The sequence below is a fragment of the Salvelinus namaycush genome, chromosome 25, assembly GCF_016432855.1.
Source record: "Salvelinus namaycush isolate Seneca chromosome 25, SaNama_1.0, whole genome shotgun sequence".
Lineage (NCBI taxonomy): Eukaryota > Metazoa > Chordata > Actinopteri > Salmoniformes > Salmonidae > Salvelinus > Salvelinus namaycush.
Window position 1 is genome coordinate 18,544,520 of NC_052331.1, and position 17,606 is coordinate 18,562,125.

Genomic DNA, 17,606 nt, shown 5'->3' on the forward strand with positions numbered 1-17,606 from the left:
AAAATGTTTTGTTTTGAGTCTACTCCATCACTATACAATTACTATGAGGTTAAAGTGCAGACTGTCAGCTTTAATTTGAGGGTATTTTCATCCATATCAGGTGAACCATTTAGAATTTACAGCACTTTGTGCATAGTCCCCCCCCATTTTAGTGGACCAAAAGTATCGGGACAGATTCACTTACATGTGTATTAAAGTCGTAAAAAGTCTAGTATTTGGTCCCGTATTCCTAGCAAGCAATGACTACATTAAGTTACAGATGCCCAAATATCATACCACCCCCCCCCCCCCCCCCCCCCCACAAAGTGAGAAGCTCACGTTATTTTATTGTAAAGGTGAGAGGTTAGCATGTCTTGGGGGTCTGATATTTGTGCATCTGTAACTTTCTCAATCAACATTATTCACAATTCATTCAGGATTATCTGTAATCCCGGTAGCATCCACATTGACGTAGTGTTTAGAAACATATTCTATTCTTATTTACAATACAAGTGACCAAAATGACACTATACATTATTTATCATTAATTTATATTGTGCACAAAATAATCTGAAACACAACCAAAACAAACAGCAAATGCATCCAACAAATTTATAGACACACAAGCTTAATGTCATTGCGTACAATGAATATGGGACCAAATACTTAAATTAACTATTTTAGTATACATAAGTAAATTTGTCCCAATACTTTTGGTCCCCTAAAAAGAATATGTACATAAAGTGTTGTGATTTCTAAACGATTTACACGATATGGATGAAAATACCCTCAAACTAAAGCTGACAGCCTGCCCTTTAACCTCATAGTTATTGTATAATTTAAAATCCAAAGTGCTGGAGTACAGAGCCAAAACAACAAATATATCATTGTCCCTTTTGGAGCTCACTGTAATTCCCTTCTTATGCACTTTTCTCTCTATGCGTATTCTGACCTTGAAATTAAGCATGAGAATAGCATGCTATTCACCCACTATTCGGTCGAGATCTACAAAATGAAGGTGGCGGAGGTGTCTACATGTACGCTGTATTCTGACCTTGACTTAATTCCTTCATAATGCAACCACCTTTACGCGTGAGGAAACCATACATTTTTTTTGTGTAAGATGGCACCGACAGATATGGCAGCTCTGCTTCAAGCTCCTAAGCAACTTCGTAGTATTTCGTTTTTATGTGTTTTTATATAATGCTGTTCATTGACCATAGTACTCTCCAAGCTCATCATTAAACTCAGGGCCCTGGGTCTGAACCCCGCCCTGTGCAACTGGGTCCTGGACTTCCTGACGGGCCGCCCCCAAGTGGTGAAGGTAGGAAACAACACCACTTTGCTGACCCTCAACACAGGGGCCCCACAAGGGTGCGTCCTCAGCCCCCTCCTCTACTCCTCTGTTCACCCATGACTGGGTGGCCAAGCATGCCTCCAACTCAATCATCAAGTTTGAAGACGACACAACAGTAGTAAGCCTGATTACCAACAATGACGAGACAGCCTACAGGGAGGAGATGAGGGCCCTGGGAGAGTGGTGCCAGGAAAATAATCTCTCAACATCAACAAAAGGAGCTGATTGTGGACTTCAGGAAACAGCAGAGGGAGCACAACCCTATCCACATTGACGGTACCGCAGTGGAGAAGGTGGAAATCTTCAAGTTCCTTAGCGTACACATCACTGACGATCTGAAATGGTCCACCTACACAGACAGTGTGGTGAAGAAGACGCAACAGCGCCTCTTCAACCTCAGGAGGCTGAAGAAATTTAGCTTGGCTCCTAAGACCCACAAACCTTTACAGATGCACAATTAAGAGCATCCTGTTGGGCTGTATCACTGCCTGGTACGGCAACTGCACCGCATCACCGGAGGCAAACTACCTGCCCTCCAGGACACCTACAACACCCGATGTCACAGTATGGCAAAAAAGATCATCAAGGACATCAACCACCTGAGCCATGGCATGTTCACCCCGCTATCATCCAGAAGGCGAGGTCAGTACAGGTGCATCACAAATAGAACTGAAAGATTGAAAAAATGCTTCTATCTCAATGTAATCAGACTGTTAAATAGGCGTCACTAGCCGGCTTCCAGACGGTTATGAAACCCTGCACCTTAGAGGCTGCTTCCCTGTATACATAGACTTGGAATCGCAGGCCACTTTAATAATGGAACACTAGTCAACTGAATAATGTTTAAATAATGTTAACATACTGCTTTACTCACATTCGTGAACATCAAAAAAAGAAGCGTCCCCTTTTCAGAACCCTGTCTTTCAAAGATGAATCGTAAAAATCCAAATAACTTCACAGATCTTCATTGTAAAGGGTTTAAACACTGTTTCATATGCTTGTTCAATGAACCATAAACAATTAATGAACATGCACCTGTGGAATGGTCGTTAAGGCACTAACAGCTTACAGACGATAGGCAATTAAGGTCACAGTTATGAATACTGTCCTAAGTTGAGAGGCCTTTCTACTGACTCTGAAAAACACCAAAAGAAAGATGCCCAGGGTCCCTGCTCATCTGTGTGAACGTGCCTTAGGTATGCTGCAAGGAGGCATGAGGACTGCAGATGTGGCCAGGGCAATAAAGTGTACGTACTGTGAGACCCCTAAGACAGTGCTACAGGGAGACAGGATGGACAGGTGATCTTCATTGCAGTGACAGACCACGTGTAACAACACCTGCACAGGATCGGTACATCCGAACATCACACCTGCGGGACAGATACAGGATGGCAACAACTGCCCGAGTTACACCAGGAACGCACAATCCCTCCATCAGTGCTCAGACTGTCCGCAATAGGCTGAGAGAGGCTGGACTGAGGGCTTGTAGGCCTGTTGTAAGGCAGGTCCTCACCAGACATCACCAGCAACAACGTCGCCTATGGGCACAAACCCACCGTCGCTGGACCAGACAGGACTGGTAAAAAGTGCTCTTCACTGACGAGTCGCGGTTTTGTCTCACCAGGGGTGATGGTCGGATTCGCGTTTATCGTCGAAGGACTGAGCATTACACCGAGGCCTGTACTCTGGAGCGGGATCAATTTGGAGGTGGAGGGTCCGTCATGATCTGGTGGCCCATGTATGATGGCCCCTTTTCCACAGTGAAGTAGGCAATAAATAGCTGTGCCGTTATCCAGAATTTTTATTGTGTTCCCTCATAATTTGCGTGGATGAAATTTAGAGAGCCGAGCAGAGCTCTAAGCTGACCTTTTTTACAAGGAGTACATGTGCGCCTAAGTTGAAAAATGTAGGTGCACAAGGAAATTTAGGAGCACAATGAAAAATATTTGGAGGTATTAAAGCTAGGTCCCTTAATTTTTCAATGCGCACTGGTGTTCCTAAATAAACATTCGTACAGCAAAATATTTAGGCACATATGCGAGTAAAATGGTCGCACTGTAAAGCCCTGCCAAGCTATAGGATTCCGTAGGGCTGAAACTGCTGAGTTGATGTATGTAGTTTAGAATGTTTTAATTCTATACCCAGGCTTTTCATCTTTTTATTTTACAATTTGCATCATGTTAAATATTAGCCACTATCGGGAGCCACCGTCATTAATATCTACATACATGTATAACTCACTTTTCTTCAAATTGTAGCTTACATTTTGCAACATTCCATTCACCTTTCTTTTCTCTGTCACGTCTATGTAGTTGTTCCTGAGGGTTGCTAGCATTAGTGGATCAGACTAGACTAACGTTGTGCAATAATTCTGGACATGTAGCCTATTTGAATCATTATGGAACTCAGACCACACGTAGCAGGTTAAACCTGGAGCCTGGCGCATGGTTCACGACGACTGGACCGTTGTCATACAGCTCCATGATAAGTGAGGATTAGGGGAGATTTATAGGACCATTGTTCAAATCTTATTTTTAAAAATGTTCCACCTTCCAATATTTCATGGCTTGAACATGACAAATTTCAGGATGAATGAATCCAATCTGTTGGTCAGCAAGTGGGAGGTTTTTCAGCGGTTGAATTAAAGCTGCAATATGTAACTTTTCACAGAAATGTGTGTTATAGATCTGTCATTCTCATCGAAAGCAAGTCTACGAAGCGGTAGATCTATTCTATGCTTACCGTTCTTACCTTAGGTGTTTTCCTCTTTACTTTCGGTTTTGTGCTTCAAACAGCTCAAAATACATGATTTCTGGTTATGGAAAATATATTTCACAGCGATTTAGATGGTACAATGATTCTCTATACTATACTAACTTGCTTGTTTTGTCACAAAGAAATTAGGCGAACTATTCGAATTTTAGCAACCAGGAAAAGGCAGAGGAAATGCATCCTTAAATGTATTCAGCGCACGTAAGGGAACCACGCCTGCAAAGCCCGTTACGCACCTGCACAAGATAAGTCTGAATACCAACTCCTGAGAAGTGCATAGGAAAGATTTGCGTAAGAAAGGGGTACACAAGTCGGAATCAGGCCTAATATTCTTCAGTGTCCTTCCAGAACACTAAGTGGATCAGCCAACAGGAGCGTTCTACCTTACTGATCAAAATGGCCCAGTAAAATATGTTTACGTAATTTTAGTTATGGTACATCCTGACCCAACTCTTCAATTAGGTAATAATAAATCCATGTCCTGGTTGTCCACATGATTGAAGAAAATAACTTGACTGATTCCTAAAACAAAATAACATGCATATTGCAGGTTGTGAGCTCGGTGTAAGGATAGGATAATCAGAAAAGGCTACATTTTTATCCGACTGTCCCTTTAAGGAAATGAAGTCTACTTCAGCTGTTTGTGCTGAGAGAAAAGCTTTTTCAGCAAAATGGAGATAAAAGGAAAATGCACAAACATGAAAAGTAATCCTTTTACTCTGACTTTAGTGGAAGTGACATTTAGAGAGCACTTCTTACGGGGAAACATGTTACTATCACCATCAACATCATGGTTGACCATTATTCTACTCATAGGGATGGGGAACAGATACTTTTGGGGAAGATGAAATCCCGTGAAAAGCCTGAGTTCACACACACCCCAAAAAGAGTGTTTAACCCATAATTGTTGGGAGCATATTTAGAGTGTGACTTTAAAATTATTATTACAGAAGATGACATCCAACAAACTAATGGAGTAGTGTAATCTCTCACTCTCCCACATACCGTCCCACTCTAGTGCAGCTAAACTAAGCCAAACCACCAGTGACACTCCTGCCTGCCACCAAAGCTCCTTAACATACTACTGTACATCCAGCCAAGGAGATTGATTTGGTGGTAAACATCATGGATGTAATGAAAAACACTATAAAACCATGTTGCTAAATCTAACGATTTTCAGATTGCAAAAAGATGCTCTAGTCTGCTAATCTAGACTAGAACGACATCCCCTTCCTTCCTCCCCTTCCATGTTCCTTTCCCTCCCAATCTGTACATCGGGACCTACCCAGCAAACCGGGAACATTCCCAGAACATTAGCTAAGATTCCCATTAAGTTATAGTTAGTGTTTTACCTAACATTAGAATGAGAACATAAAAATAAATTCAAATATTTCAAGAAATGTTTTAAATGAAATATCCATGGAATGTTCTCCTAACATTCACTAAAATGTTGTGCACAACATCTGTAACAGCCACCACAGAAGATTCCCCAAAACAAGCATGGCACTTGCAATGCCAGGATAGTGGGTTCGATTCCCAGGATCACCCATACGTAAAATGTACGCACGCTTGAAATTTGTGAGCGCAACGTTATGGGACAGTTCTTGCAACATCAAGCATATATAATGTTGTGCACGAGAACATTTGCCACAACCTAACGAATGTTCTGGGAACTTTCACACAACCATGGCACCTCATTCCCTATACAAATGTTGAAGTACAGTAGTGTACCAAATAGAGAATGGGAAGCAATTTGGGATGCAACCGTGAAGTTAGTGCTCTGTTTCTTACCGATGAAGGGGATGGAGTCGAGGGACTCGTCCAGGTTGGAGGAGCAGGTCTGGTGCTTTTCCTGCTTCTCGCTCAGCCGCCGCATGTGCATCTCCCGCCGCGCATCGTTGGGCAGCCAGCACACCGCACCCGCTGCCGGTTCCGAGCCGTCGTCCTCGTTCACCGCCAGGATGTAGGAAGGGTGGCGTAGGGGACTGGGATTCTTCCCCGACCCAGGAGGCTTCTCCCTGAGCACCACGCCCGACTCAGAGGCTGAGGGGCCACGCCCGTTCACTTGGGGCTCTGGGCGAGGGTGCTGGCAAGAGGTTTTGAAAATCCCAGGCCTCTGCGGTCTCTGATGGGGAGCGGAGAGGGAAGAGGACCTATGGCCAACCACCGCTGCCACCGGTCTCCATGGCACCTCCCCTGGTGGCTGCATGGTCTCTGCCGGTCCCCTACTCTGGCTCACATGGTTCACACCTTTGACACCAGCTCTTTCATCAGTGTTGGATTGCTCCAAGCTGAGATTCTTCCCCAGATGAGAGGGTCTGTCTTGGGGCATGTTAGGGGCACTGTGAGGCTGGTGCTGCTCTGGTCCATTAGTGTGGAGGGCAGGGTTAGACATTGGCCCCACCCGGAGACTGTCCCTACCGTATCCTGCAGGAGGTCGATGATGGGCAGCCTGTTTGGAGAGGCTCTGCCTGCTTGGACATGTACCCTGGTCCACCCTGCTACCGTAGCCCCGTCTGTCCACCATGGGACGGCCCAGATCCGCAGGGTCCACATAGTCAGAGGAGCGGGCCCGGGCCTTGTGGGTAAACTCATCCTGGGACACGCTACGAGGGGGCCAGTTCCTGGGGTGGACCCCCCGCTCCGCCACACTCATACGGTCCTGGGAAGAGCTGCGAGGGGGCATGTGGTGGAAAGGGGGCGGGGGTCCGTGGTAGGCGCGGTCGTGGGAGGTGCTCCTGCGTCGGAGGCCCTTGGGGTCGGGCCCCCAACCCCCTCGGGGGATGTAGTGGGAGGAGTTGAAGGTGTTCTGACTGGCGGCTCGCAGGCTGCCTAGTCTCTCCTGGATGGTACGGCTGCCGTATGCATGGATACCCTTGTTGTCGATGTACTCCCTGTACGTCTGGTACGTCCGCCAGTCGATGTTTTGGTGAGAGCCGGGGTTGGGGGAGTTTGAGTTGGGTGGGTAGTGGGGTGGTGGGGCACCATAATTGAGGCGGCTCGCACCAGAGGGGTAGATGTCTGTTTTCCGTGGCAGGGGGTAGTGGGACACAGACCCAGGTCGCCCTCTGATGATGCCAGGGTCAGAGGGCCCTACCAGGCCGTACTCTACTCTATGAGCTGGTCCCATACGGCCCAGTTCTGGAGGAACTACCACAGTCCTCACGCTGTTGTTGCGCATGCATGCCACAGTCTGGGATTTGGAGTACGGGTGTGCAGGAGGAGGAGGGGACGGGGGCACGGGGATCTCTATGCGGTACCCCAGGTCGGGTGGTGATGCCGCCACAGGCCCCCGGCATGCTCCCTGTACCCCCATCGGAGAGGGGGTCTCTGTAGCCTGGGCCATCCCCGGGGGCTTACAGTCTACTCTGGGGTAACATATGGGGGGCGGTTCGGGGATGTGACGGGCAATTCCACTGTAGGCACTACGACCTCGGAGGTACGCATCCTGGGAGTAGGCCTGGAGCGAGAAAGAAGAGAGAAAAGGGTGAGATACAACAACGGTGTCCTCTGGTTTCAATTCACTCCCTAACCATTCCCCTTGGCCCTACCCATTCCCCTTGGCCCTACCCATTCCCCTTGGCCCTACCCATTCCCCTTGGCCCTACCCATTCCCCTTGGCCCTACCCATTCCCCTTGGCTCTACCCTTTTAATGTTTGCAGATTTGTAAACTACTCCACAATGTTTATATCTAGACTTGATCCTTCAGATCTGAAAACATCTCAGAGTTAGGGCAAATGGGAAGGAAGCAAAATAGGATGAGCACGTGTGTCATATTCAACATTGCATCTAAGGGATGGTAAAGAACTGTGGTAGTGAATGTTGAATAATGCTAGGTGCCGTGTGTGTGGTTAGGAAAGGCAGGCAGACAGGGAGCAGCATGTGTGAGAGTGTGGAGGCGTGTAGCAAGTCAGGAGAGTCACAAGCATTCATCTGCTCGCTCCATATTTAGATAGCTCGTTCTCTGGGTACTGTTCACTACACAACGAGAGCATGCTGTTCTGCCGCACTGTGCACACACCCACATAGAAGACTGGAAAAACATTCCAAGGTGGATTTAAGCAATGAACACTTGTGGGTTAAAGTAATGAACACCTGTATTGTACATACACAGGGTGGAAACGCAGCAATGACACCCACTGTCAAAATAATTGGCAAAACGGTCTTGAGCAAATTATCCAATCATTTTTTCAAGGAACTTGATTTCTACTAATTTCTGTTATTATGTCAGATCAAACAGAAACAGTCCTATTCTGTCCAACCCTACTGAGTAGCCAGCCAGCGGGAAGAGCTAGTCAGGTGATCTGTGATTGAATGGAGTGGACAAGAAGCAACAGATGTGTTGGAAGAAAGAAGGAAAGAGAGACTGGCATGCAAGACCTAACAGTGACACACAGGGAGGTAGCCTATCTGTTTGGTTTACCCACCTTCTGGCTGACAGCACTGGCACTGTTAGAGCGAGGTCTGAGACTTACAGAAAAAGAGGGGGGCAGAGGAAGCCCAGCACCTACAACGGTCCTCGCCACACTAAATCTAACCTCCGTTCTCATATTCCCAGACAGCTTAACGTTAGCTCAACACTCCAGCGGCACGCCAGCAGACAACGATCACACATGCATAGATTCCATAGTGGTAGATTCCATACAGCTGGCTGAGCAGCCTTCGTCCATTTGTCAAACGCCATTCCATATGCATTTCCTGTTTGCCTTGCAACTAGCAAGCGCACAAAAATAACACGTCACAATTGGTTGGACTTTAAACCCAACCTGGTGTCGTATTACGGTTCTTACGTAAAGCTATGCAAGCTTTTACTGTATCTACAATCAGTTCTATAAACGCTCGCCCCTCCCTTCAACAATAGCTAGAGCACTAGTGGAAAGTTCAGGGGCCAAGGCCTTTATCACTGGCTTCGTCCGAAATGGCACTCTATTCCCTATGTATTGCACCCCTTTTGACCAAAGCCATAGCACCCTATTTCCTATATAGTGATCTACTTTTGACCAAAACTACTGCACTATATAGGGAATAGGGTGCCATTAAGGACGTAGGCAGGAATAGATGGCTTGCAGGATCAGAAAGGGGCGAGGCTCCAAGGTGCCAGCTCTGTCTGCTGCCTCATCTAACAGGTACTGCGGGCACGGTGAATCACTGCCTACCCGCCTGTAGCTAAGGGCTACATAGCAACAATTAGCCTACTAACATGGCAATCGAATGAATGACACTGCTAGCTAGCAAAGCATCTATGTAAGAACAGTACATTACATCAAAACGAAAACACGCATGACAAAGACAAAAGGAGACGGGGAAACACAACATCAACATGCAGAGTGATTGTTATCCTCCCTGCTGTTGCTCGCTTACCAGATCAGTGGTCTCCAGTGAAAAAGGCTGCCGTTACAGCAGCAGAGAAAGCGAGAGCAGTGAGAGGCGGCAACGATGGGAGAGAAGAAGAATAGGGAAAAGGCTAGCAAGCAGAGAAAATAACACGCATCATAAAAAAGAAGAGAGAACAGATCGCCACTGGAGAAAGAAGTGTTCGTCTGGAACGCCGACGCCAGGACTCGAGTCGAAGCGCAAAAAATCCATCATAGCGGCGGCATCGAGAGAAAGAGGAAAAAGGGAGCCCACGTCGGCAGTGGCAGGACTGTCACATTAGCGATGCCACCTGCGTGAGCCAGTCTGTCCTGGGCGAGGTGTAGGGGTCAGGAGAAGAGGAAGCCTGCTGCCTTCCACAGCTCTGGGAGTTCTCCATCTCTCTGTTGCTCCCTCCATCTGACTGCAGCAGCCAGGTTACACCACTCAATGAATGAACTGCTGCCTCCACTCTCTGTCCCTGCCTAACTCTCGCTCCCTTTGGTATTGCTCACATGACAGGAGCGGTTGCTGTACTATACATTCAGCTCAGATGCTACTGCTGCCCCTCCCCTTCTGCTCCCTCTCTCTTGCTCTCCCTCCCTCTCCTCCTCAAAGCAGCATCAACCTGTTCACAACACAGAGGCAGTCAGCTGACTACAGCTGGTTTGATAATATATTGCTTCAGGACCTCCCTCATTCCTTCCCCGGCTCCCTCACTTAGAGAAGCTCTCTCATGCTAAGCCAATGATGTTACTGCTGTCGACATGTAACGCTGTATGTAACTTGTTTCCAGGCAGCCTGTGTGTGTATGAGGGTCTCTCCTTCAGGCTATAATGTCAGTCACCCAGCGAGCCACGGTGCTAATCTTCCAGCTCCGGCTGACAGCCCCCGTCTTGACGGCTACACCAGGAGCTCCTTACGCTACCTGCTCGGCTAGCCCTTCCATACGCTCAGGTAGCCAAGCACCGTGGACCGGTGTCCGCTAGCTAGCGCAACAGATGTGCAACACAGTTAAGGAAAGGGGAGGAGGGAGGGAGGGAGAAGAGAAGCGGGGGATGGGAAGAGGGAGAGGGCTGAGCCGATGGGAATGGAGAAAAGGAAAGAGGAGGGTAGCGGCGGAGAGGAAGCAAAGGGAATAGGGAGGTTTACAAGCTCTGCTTTTTTAGGATGACGCATACCAGCTTGAAGGCATCAGGCACTGAAGCGTTAACAGGCTTCCTGTGAAACATCTTAACAGGCCAGTTCACCCATTGTATGAACCAACACCCCCCCACTGTGTGAGTACTACTCGTTCTGTTACTTGTACACATTATGTTCATTACACAGAGAACTGAGTTTACCTTCCTACTGAACCTCAGCAGAGTGCATAGCAAGCACCTCTAGTTGCCAGTAGCCAGTGCGCATGAAAAGTTAATGATGAGTGGAGGCACAAGCAGGTTACTTTCTTAGAGGCAATGTAATTTAGGCTTCCTTCAACTGCATTCAAATCCCAGATACACAGGGAGACATGTAAGGCGGCAGGAAGCCTAGTGGTTGGAGCGTTGGGCCAGTAACCGTAGGTTGCTAGATCGAATCCCCGAGCTGACATGCTAATAATCTGTCGTTCTGCCCCTGAACAAGGCAGTTAAACCCACTGTTCCTAGGCCATCATTGTAAATAAGAATTTGTTCTAAACTGACTTGCCTAGTTAAAAAGGTTAAATAAAAAATAAATAAATAAAAGGCAAGACTAGTCTGTACCGCAGGAACAGCTAGAGAGAGATGGAGAGAGAGAGGGGGGAAGGAAGGTGAAGATGAGAGAATGTCCATGAGACTGGCTGCCAAGAGCACAAAACTCATTACAACTCCCACAATGCCACTAGGTGGCTTAATTTCATTTCCTACAGTCACTGCATCAGAAAAATTTGATAATGCACATTTGCTAACCGAGTCAGCTCTTAATAATAACCTGAAAGGCCCCTGGCATCACCTGATCTCCATTTGACATCAGCCTATTTCTGCCTGCCCCCTGTGCTAAATTAAAATAAAATGGCAGCACAACGCAAGCTGAACCTCACAGCCTCTCTGCTCAGCCCTGGTGGCACAAAGATCAAGCTCAACTATTTATATCTGACACAGATTTTTCGCTCAATGCCCCCATGGCCAATAACTTTGTAATCTCTCTCAAGCTAATCTGTGCTACGAGAGACAGGGAGTGGCCACAGCCTTTGGTAAGGTAAACATTCCAACACAAGCCGGTGTTAATAGGCTCAGCATTTAGATAATAGAGGTGGATTCATTGAGCTGATGGGCATTTTGTGCTACAGTTGACAATAGGCTAGGTGTGACCGGGCAACTAGGGTGGCACCTGTGTTAACACAGCCAGTCTTTCTCAACAGGACTGTACAGAGATGGATTGCATTAACATGAACTGGCACCACCTTAATTATTGCGTGTGGAGTTCAGAGTTAGTAAGAGAACTCATCTTTACATTTGTCCAATATACACTGAACAAAAATATAAATTAAACATATAAAGTGCTGGTCCCATGTTTAAATTGTCTAAATTCCAAGCATCTGCCTCTAACCCTAGGAAGCTCTTTGCCACCTTCTCCTCCCTCCTGAATCCTCCTCCCCCTCCCCCCCCCTCCTCCTCCCTCTCTGCGGATGACTTCGTCAACCATTTTGAAAAGAAGGTCGACGACATCCGATCCTCGTTTGCTAAGTCAAACGACACCGCTGGTTCTGCTCACACTGCCCTACCCTGTGCTTTGACCTCTTTCTCCCCTCTCTCCCCAGATGAAATCTCGCGTCTTGTGACGGCCGACCGCCCAACAACCTGCCCGCTTGACCCTATCCCCTCCTCTCTTCTCCAGACCATTTCCGGAGACCTTCTCCCTTACCTCACCTCGCTCATCAACTCATCCTTGACCGCTGGCTACGTCCCTTCCGTCTTCAAGAGAGCGAGAGTTGCACCCCTTCTGAAAAAACCTACACTCGATCCCTCCGATGTCAACAACTACAGACCAGTATCCCTTCTTTCTTTTCTCTCCAAAACTCTTGAACGTGCCGTCCTTGGCCAGCTCTCCTGCTATCTCTCTCAGAATGACCTTCCTGATCCAAATCAGTCAGGTTTCAAGACTAGTCATTCAACTGAGACTGCTCTTCTCTGTGTCACGGAGGCGCTCCGCACTGCTAAAGCTAACTCTCTCTCCTCTGCTCTCATCCTTCTAGACCTATCGGCTGCCTTTGAACTGTGAACCATCAGATCCTCCTCTCCACCCTCTCCGAGTTGGGCATCTCCGGCGCGGCCCACGCTTGGATTGCGTCCTACCTGACAGGTCGCTCCTACCAGGTGGCGTGGCGAGAATCTGTCTCCGCACCACGTGCTCTCACCACTGGTGTCCCCCAGGGCTCTGTTCTAGGCCCTCTCCTATTCTCGCTATACACCAAGTCACTTGGCTCTGTCATATCCTCACATGGTCTCTCCTATCATTGCTATGCAGATGACACACAATTAATCTTCTCCTTTCCCCCTTCTGATAACCAGGTGGCGAATCGCATCTCTGCATGTCTGGCAGACATATCAGTGTGGATGACGGATCACCACCTCAAGCTGAACCTCGGCAAGACGGAGCTGCTCTTCCTCCCGGGGAAGGACTGCCCGTTCCATGATCTCGCCATCACGGTTGACAACTCCATTGTGTCCTCCTCCCAGAGCGCTAAGAACCTTGGCGTGATCCTGGACAACACCCTGTCGTTCTCAACTAACATCAAGGCGGTGGCCCGTTCCTGTAGGTTCATGCTCTACAACATTCGCAGAGTACGACCCTGCCTCACACAGGAAGCGGCGCAGGTCCTAATCCAGGCACTTGTCATCTCCCGTCTGGACTACTGCAACTCGCTGTTGGCTGGGCTCCCTGCCTGTGCCATTAAACCCCTACAACTCATCCAGAACGCCGCAGCCCGTCTGGTGTTCAACCTTCCCAAGTTCTCTCACGTCACCCCGCTCCTCCGCTCTCTCCACTGGCTTCCAGTTGAAGCTCGCATCCGCTACAAGACCATGGTGCTTGCCTACGGAGCTGTGAGGGGAACGGCACCTCCGTACCTTCAGGCTCTGATCAGGCCCTACACCCAAACAAGGGCACTGCGTTCATCCACCTCTGGCCTGCTCGCCTCCCTACCTCTGAGGAAGTACAGTTCCCGCTCAGCCCAGTCAAAACTGTTCGCTGCTCTGGCACCCCAATGGTGGAACAAACTCCCTCACGACGCCAGGTCAGCGGAGTCAATCACCACCTTCCGGAGACACCTGAAACCCCACCTCTTTAAGGAATACCTAGGATAGGATAAAGTAATCCTTCTAACCCCCCCCCCCCTTAAAAGATTTAGATGCACTATTGTAAAGTGGTTGTTCCACTGGATATCATAAGGTGAATGCACCAATTTGTAAGTCGCTCTGGATAAGAACGTCTGCTAAATGACTTAAATGTAAATGTAAATGTTTCATGATCTGAAATAATAGATAGCAGAAATGTTCCATACGTACAAAAAGCTTTTCTCAATTTTTTTTGCACACGTTTACTGTCACGATCGTCAAAGGGACTGAGAGAGGACCAAGGCGCAGCGCGTGGAAAGTACATCTTCTTTTTATTAGAAGAAGGAAAAAACAAAACAAACCAACAAAACAGACGACCGTGAAGCTATACAAACATAAGTGCTGACACAAAACACTTCGACATAGACAATTCCCCACAAACAGCTAAAGCCTATGGTTGCCTTAAATATGGCTCCCAATCAGAGACAACAATAACCAGCTGTCTCTAATTGAGACCCAATTCAGGCAACCATAGACTTTCCTAGATACCTACACTCAACCATAGACACAGCTAGACTACTATACTAAACATAAACCCAACTACTCTAATAAACCCCCTAAACCTTACAACCACCCTAGACACTACAAAAAACACATACATTCCCCGTGTCACACCCTGACCTAACTAAAATAATAAAGAAAACAAAGAATACTAAGGCCAGGGCGTGACATAACCCCCCCCTTAAGGTGCGAACTCCGGGCGCACCAGCACATAGTCTAGGGGAGGGTCTGGGTGGGCGTCCGTCCACGGCGGCGGCTCCGGCACTGGTCGTGGTCCCCACCCCACCATAGTCACTACCCGCTTACGTAGCCTCCTCCAAATGGCCACCCTCCACATTAACCCCACTGGATTAAGGGGCAGCACCGGACTAAGGGGCAGCACCGGACTAATGGGCAGCACCGGACTAATGGGCAGCACCGGACTAATGGGCAGCACCGGACTAAGGGGCAGCACCGGACTAAGGGGCAGCACCGGACTAAGGGGCAGCACCGGACTAAGGGGCAGCACCGGACTAAGGGGCAGCACCGGACTAAGGGGCAGCACCGGACTAAGGGGCAGCACCGGACTAAGGGGCAGCACCGGACTAAGGGGCAGCACCGGACTAAGGGGCAGCACCAGGATAAGGGACAGCACCAGGATAAGGAGCAGCTCCGGACTGAGGGACGGCAGCTCCGGACTGAGGAACGGATCCTGGCTGGATGACGGCTCTGGCGGATCCTGGCTGGACGGCTCTGGCGGATCCTGGCTGTACGGCTCATGGCTGGCTGACGGATCTGGCTGCTCATGGCTGGCTGACGGATCTGGCTGCTCATGGCTGGCTGACGGATCTGGCTGCTCATGGCTGGCTGACGGATCTGGCTGCTCATGGCTGGCTGACGGATCTGGCTGCTCATGGCTGGCTGACGGCTCTGGCTGCTCATGGCTGGCTGACGGCTCTGGCTGCTCATGGCTGGCTGACGGCTCTGGCTGCTCATGGCTGGCTGACGGCTCTGGCTGCTCATGGCTGGCTGACGGCTCTGGCAGATCCTGTCTGGTTGGCGGCTCTGGCAGATCCTGTCTGGTTGGCGGCTCTGGCAGATCCTGTCTGGTTGGCGGCTCTGGCAGATCCTGTCTGGTTGGCGGCTCTGGCAGATCCTGTCTGGTTGGCGGCTCTGGCAGATCCTGTCTGGTTGGCGGCTCTGGCAGATCCTGTCTGGTTGGCGGCTCTGGCAGATCCTGACTGACGAATGGCTCTAGCGGCTCCTGACTGACTAACGGCTCTGACGGCTCGGGACAGACGGGCGGCTCTAATGGCTCGGGGCAGACGGATGGCTCAGACGGTGCTGGGGAGACGGATGGCTCAGATGGCGCTGGGGAGACGGATGGCTCTGGCCGGATGAGGCGCACTGTAGGCCTGGTGCGTGGTGCCGGAACTGGAGGCACCGGGCTAAGGACACGCACCTTCAGGCTAGTGCGGGGAGAAGGAACAGGGCATACTGGACCCTGGGGACGCACATTAGGCCTAGTGCGTGGTGCCGGAATTGGTGGTACCGGGCTGGAGACACGCACCATAGGACGAGTGCGTGGAGGAGGAACAGGGCTCTGGAGACACACTGGAAGCCTGTTACGTGGTGTAGGCACTGGTGGAACTGGACTGGGGCGGGGAGGTGGTGCCGGAAATACCGGACCGTGCAGGCGTACTGGTTCCCTTGAACACCGAGCCTGCCCAACCTTACCTGGTTGAATGCTCCCCGTCGCCCGACCAGTGCGGGGAGGTGGAATAACCCGCACCGGGCTATGTAGGCGAACCGGGAACACCATGCGTAAGGCTGGTGCCATGTATGCCGGCCCGAGGAGACGCACTGGAGACCAGACGCGTTGAGCCGGCATCATGGCACCTGGCTCAATGCCCAATCTAGCCCTACCAGTGCGGGGAGGTGGAATAACCCGCACCGGGCTATGAACACGTACAGGAGACACCGTGCGCTCTACTGCGTAACACGGTGTTCGCCCGTACTCCCACTCTCCACGGTTAGCCTGTGAAGTGGGCGCAGGTCTCCTACCTGCCCTCGGCCCACTACCTCTAAGCCCCCCCCCAAGAAATTTTTTGGGCTGACTCACAGGCTTCCTACCGCGTCGTCGTGCTGCCTCCATTCGCCGGTATCCCTCCTCACACTGCGCCAGAGAATCCCAGGCTGGCTCCGGCACTCGCCCTGGGTCGATCGCCCACCTGTCGATCTCCTTCCACGTAGTGTAGTCCATATTACGCTCCCATTTCCATTCCTCCTTGCGCTGCTCCTGTTGCCGCTTTTCACGCTGCTTGATCCCGCATTGGTGGGGAATTCTGTCACGATCGTCAAAGGGACTGAGAGAGGACCAAGGCGCAGCGCGTGGAAAGTACATCTTCTTTTTATTAGAAGAAGGAAAAAACAAAACAAACCAACAAAACAGACGACCGTGAAGCTATACAAACATAAGTGCTGACACAAAACACTTCGACATAGACAATTCCCCACAAACAGCTAAAGCCTATGGTTGCCTTAAATATGGCTCCCAATCAGAGACAACAATAACCAGCTGTCTCTAATTGAGACCCAATTCAGGCAACCATAGACTTTCCTAGATACCTACACTCAACCATAGACACAGCTAGACTACTATACTAAACATAAACCCAACTACTCTAATAAACCCCCTAAACCTTACAACCACCCTAGACACTACAAAAAACACATACATTCCCCGTGTCACACCCTGACCTAACTAAAATAATAAAGAAAACAAAGAATACTAAGGCCAGGGCGTGACATTTACATTCCTGTTAGTGAGCATTTCTCCTATGCCAAGATAATCAGCGATGAGACAAGATCAAAAATTGGGGAGAAAAAGGTGTATTTAAAAAATAAAAATAAAACAGCCTGATCATTACACAGGTGCACCTTGTGCTGACAATAAAAGGCCACTAAAATGTGCAGTTTTGTCACATAACACAATGCCACAGATGTCTGAAGTTGAAGGTGTGTGCAATTGGCATGCTGACTGCAGGAATGTCCACCAGAGCTGTTGGAAGGGAATTGAATGTTCAGTCGCTCTACCATAATCTGCCTCCAACATCGTTTTAAAGAGAATTTGGCAGTATGTCGGCCTCAAAACTGAAGACCACGTGTATGGCGTCATGTGGGCGAGAACAGAGTGCCCCATGGTGGCGGTGGGGTTATGGTATGAGCAAGCATAAGCTACGGACAACGAACACAAATGCATTTTATCGATGGCAATTTGAATGCACAAACATACTGTGACAAGATCGAG

General features: G+C 49.2%; 1 protein-coding gene across 2 annotated transcripts in view; it reads right to left on the reverse strand.

The window, feature by feature from the left end:
* LOC120020320 (rho GTPase-activating protein 21-like) overlaps positions 1–17,606 on the reverse strand; it is a 112,728-nt gene that overhangs the window by 40,827 nt on the left and 54,295 nt on the right. For both annotated transcript variants that reach the window (XM_038963895.1, XM_038963896.1), the window contains exon 8: positions 5,900–7,568. In XM_038963895.1, coding sequence (XP_038819823.1) covers positions 5,900–7,568 — 1,669 coding nt within the window. The remainder of the gene's footprint in view (positions 1–5,899; positions 7,569–17,606) is intronic.